This window comes from Alnus glutinosa, chromosome 12 (genome assembly GCF_958979055.1).
Source record: "Alnus glutinosa chromosome 12, dhAlnGlut1.1, whole genome shotgun sequence".
Taxonomy (NCBI): Eukaryota; Viridiplantae; Streptophyta; class Magnoliopsida; order Fagales; family Betulaceae; genus Alnus; species Alnus glutinosa.
This window is the reverse complement of record NC_084897.1, coordinates 22,528,436-22,531,667: the sequence shown is the minus strand read 5'-3', so window position 1 is coordinate 22,531,667 and position 3,232 is coordinate 22,528,436. Positions and strand designations below refer to the sequence as shown.

The 3,232-nt window shown below is 29.8% G+C and overlaps 1 protein-coding gene across 1 annotated transcript; it reads left to right on the top strand.

Moving 5' to 3' along the window:
- Positions 1-2,543: 2,543 nt before the first annotated feature.
- On the top strand, positions 2,544-3,232 carry LOC133851234 (uncharacterized). Its single transcript, XM_062287563.1, has one exon. It carries the CDS (start codon positions 2,617-2,619, stop codon positions 3,100-3,102), a length of 486 nt encoding a protein of 161 aa, XP_062143547.1. The 5' UTR covers positions 2,544-2,616; the 3' UTR covers positions 3,103-3,232.

The following is a 3,232-nucleotide window of genomic DNA, read 5'->3' as shown; positions in this document are numbered from 1 at the left end:
TTACTTCTCAAGGTCGAAAGGAAAAATAAACATATTTCTTTCAAATTACTACTCAATTATCAATGTTTCTTCTTAAATTACAAATTGTGTCAATGTCCTCCTAAGAAACTAAGACTAACAAAAAGATAAAAATGACCATAATTTTTTTTTTTTAATAAGAAAAAAAAATTAAATACGAAAAAAGTGAATAAAATAAACAAACGAAAAAAAGAAGAAAAACAAGTTTTTTTGTTGTTATTTTGGATTTTTTTAATAACTTTTTTAGTTTTTTTTTCGAATTTAATAATTTTATGAAGGATATTTTTGTTATTAGGAGGGACATTGTTATTTTTTTGTAGTTTAAGAGGGGACATTGACACAATTAGTAATTTGAGCCTTGGAGAATCATTGACAACGAGTTGATAGTTTGAGGGGTTTATACATACTTCTCTAAAAAAATATTCATATATATATATATATATATATATATATATATATATATATATATATATATATATATATATATATATATATATATATATATATAGCTAAATATTTTATATTTTTCAGTCTTAAAAGCTAGACTTCCCTCTCATTCACTCTTTGGCTTTCCCATAAAAAATGATAATTTCCATCCCTAAAAATAAGTCTCATGCATTACGCATTGCATCATGTCTGTTCATTAACCAGAACCACCCCCAGCTGCCCTTAGCAAGTTCAAAACATTATTCATCACATCCAACTTCTCTTATTACTATGTAAAATTTGATGCATCTAAAAGGAAAAAATTCATCTTTTATTATTTTTGTAATCATATGCATAAATTCTAAAAAGTATCAATTTAGTGTATTAATATTTCAATTTTTTTCAATTTTATCCATCCGTTAGAATTTTTCGTTAACATGGGTATTTTTTTAAAAAAATTATTTTATTTATTTTAAAAAAAAAACATGAGTATTTTAAGAATTTTAACCGGATTTAATGAAAATCCTAACGGAATAATGAAATTAAAAAAAAGAAAAAATTGAAAAATTGATACACTAATTGACACTTTTTAAAGTTTAAGAGTATGATTGCAAAAATGATAAAATATCAGATATGATAAAAAAAATTTTCTCCGAAGTTAATGTTCGTAATTTTTTTTAAATAAAATAAAATAAAATAATATACATCACTAATTTGAGGTACTCGTCTTTCTTAGCAAAAAAAAAAAAATAGTGGGTTGTTAGTTTGGCAAGTGACATTACAGAGCAAAACAGAGTAATGGGTTGTTAGTTTTTGAAATTAGTAAAAAGTGATGATGTGATATAAAATAAAAAGAATTTGTATAAAAAAGTAAAAAAATTTTGTATTGTAGTGAATTTTTTTATTTGAATAGTAATAAAAAATTATTTATGTGATATAAAAAAGTGAAAAAAGTGAGAATGTTTTGATGTTGATTATTAGTAAAAAGTAAAAAAGAAAAAAAAGAAAAAAAAAAGTACATAAACAGTACAATAATGTATTGTTCCTTTACAAACATCCCCGTCATTTGTCATTTAAGTGTGGTTGGTGTTCGTTGGTGGATGATCACCAGTATCTACAGATGTCAGCCGGAATTAATAGGTTGGCTGTCCCAGCTGCATCGTACGTGGAATACTTTAATTCGTCACTGCCTAACTTACTGCTTTCCCTTTAATTCCGCCATAAATGTTCAACTATATTATTATTATTTATTTTTTGATTCAATGTCCAACCATATCATTAATGCAATTTAATTACACGAGCAGGGTAGTCACTAGTCACTCAATCTTCCTTTTCTTTAATACCCGGCCCTTTTTTACACTTATTTTATATCAACTTATATAATGTATTTAATTAATTTCTTATATATTCATCACTTCATAAAACAAAAGCTATTTGAGAAATTCATTCAAATACAGAGTTACTTGGGGACCCGTGCAAAACAACCTCTTCATCGTAGGACTGGCCTCCAAAAAATTATTTGCATTCAAAAGAATTCAAACCTTAGACTTGACGAAAATGCTATCAAAACCATTATCTTTAATCTTTACCGCTTTGAATCAATTTCTTTGAATTGATAACAATTTATAAACCTAAAATACGATATATCAGCCGATATGTATTACTTTTAAACCTAAAAGCTAAACAAACTCAAAGACCATTGGATGAGAGAGAATCGATAGAGAGGGGACGGTTGACGTTTAATCGTCCCCTCTCCTCCTTTTTAATATAAAAAATATTAATTTTGAAAACAAAAGTACACTTTTTTGTTGTTTTTTATTTTATTTTAATAAAAATTGATATTTTTTTATATTAAAAGGGAGAGAGGGGGCGGTTTTCTATCAATTCTCTGGATGAGATGACGATGGTGATTTTTATTACCCTCTTTGATAATAAAAAAAATTGATTTTTATTATCAAAGGGGATGAAAGGAGGATGAGAGTCTCATGTGTAGAAGGATTCAATTCATAAACATAAGCCTTGATGGCATTATTGCAAATATAGGAAAAAGCAAGGGTAAAACTATAGCTTCAGTACTATATAAGCCCAATCCTTTTACCGAAACGATCCAGGTTGTTCTCATAATCCATTTTACATATATACAAAGGAACAATCGAGAAAAGGTTGAGGAAGATGGCTATGGTGACGGAGGAGATTAAGGCCAAGGCAGAGTTCTACCAGGGAGATCAGATTTGTCAAGAGAAGTCAAAAGAGTTGCTCAAGGAAATACTGTTGCCTAATGGCCTATTGCCCTTGAAAGACATAGTGGAATGTGGGTATGTGAGGGAGACTGGATTTGTGTGGCTGAAGCAGAAAAAGGAGACAACCCACAAGTTTCAGAAGATTGGGAAGCTTGTATCCTACGCCACTGAAGTCACAGCATATGTTGAGCCCAACAAGATCAAGAAGCTCACCGGGGTGAAGACCAAGGAGCTCTTGATCTGGGTCACACTGAATGAAATCTCTGTGGATGATCCCCCTACAGGGAAGATCACTTTCAGAACTCCTACAGGGCTGTTCAGGTCATTCCCTGTGTCAGCATTTGAAGTTGAGGAGGCTGTTAAGGAAGTGAAGGAAAACAAGGAAGTGAAGGAAGCTGTGGAGGTGAAAGAGGTCTGATTTTTAGGACCTTTCGAGCTCAAATCAAAGGGCCTTTATCTGTATCTGGGTAATGTTTGTGATGCTTAATTTGTAGCCTTTTACTAGTTTTTCCTCATAATAAAATGATGTTTATCAATATTTCATATAA

Bases quoted from the DNA above. Each gene is read 5' to 3' on its own strand.
- LOC133851234 (XM_062287563.1), top strand. From the start codon at position 2,617: ATGGCTATGGTGACGGAGGAGATTAAGGCCAAGGCAGAGTTCTACCAG.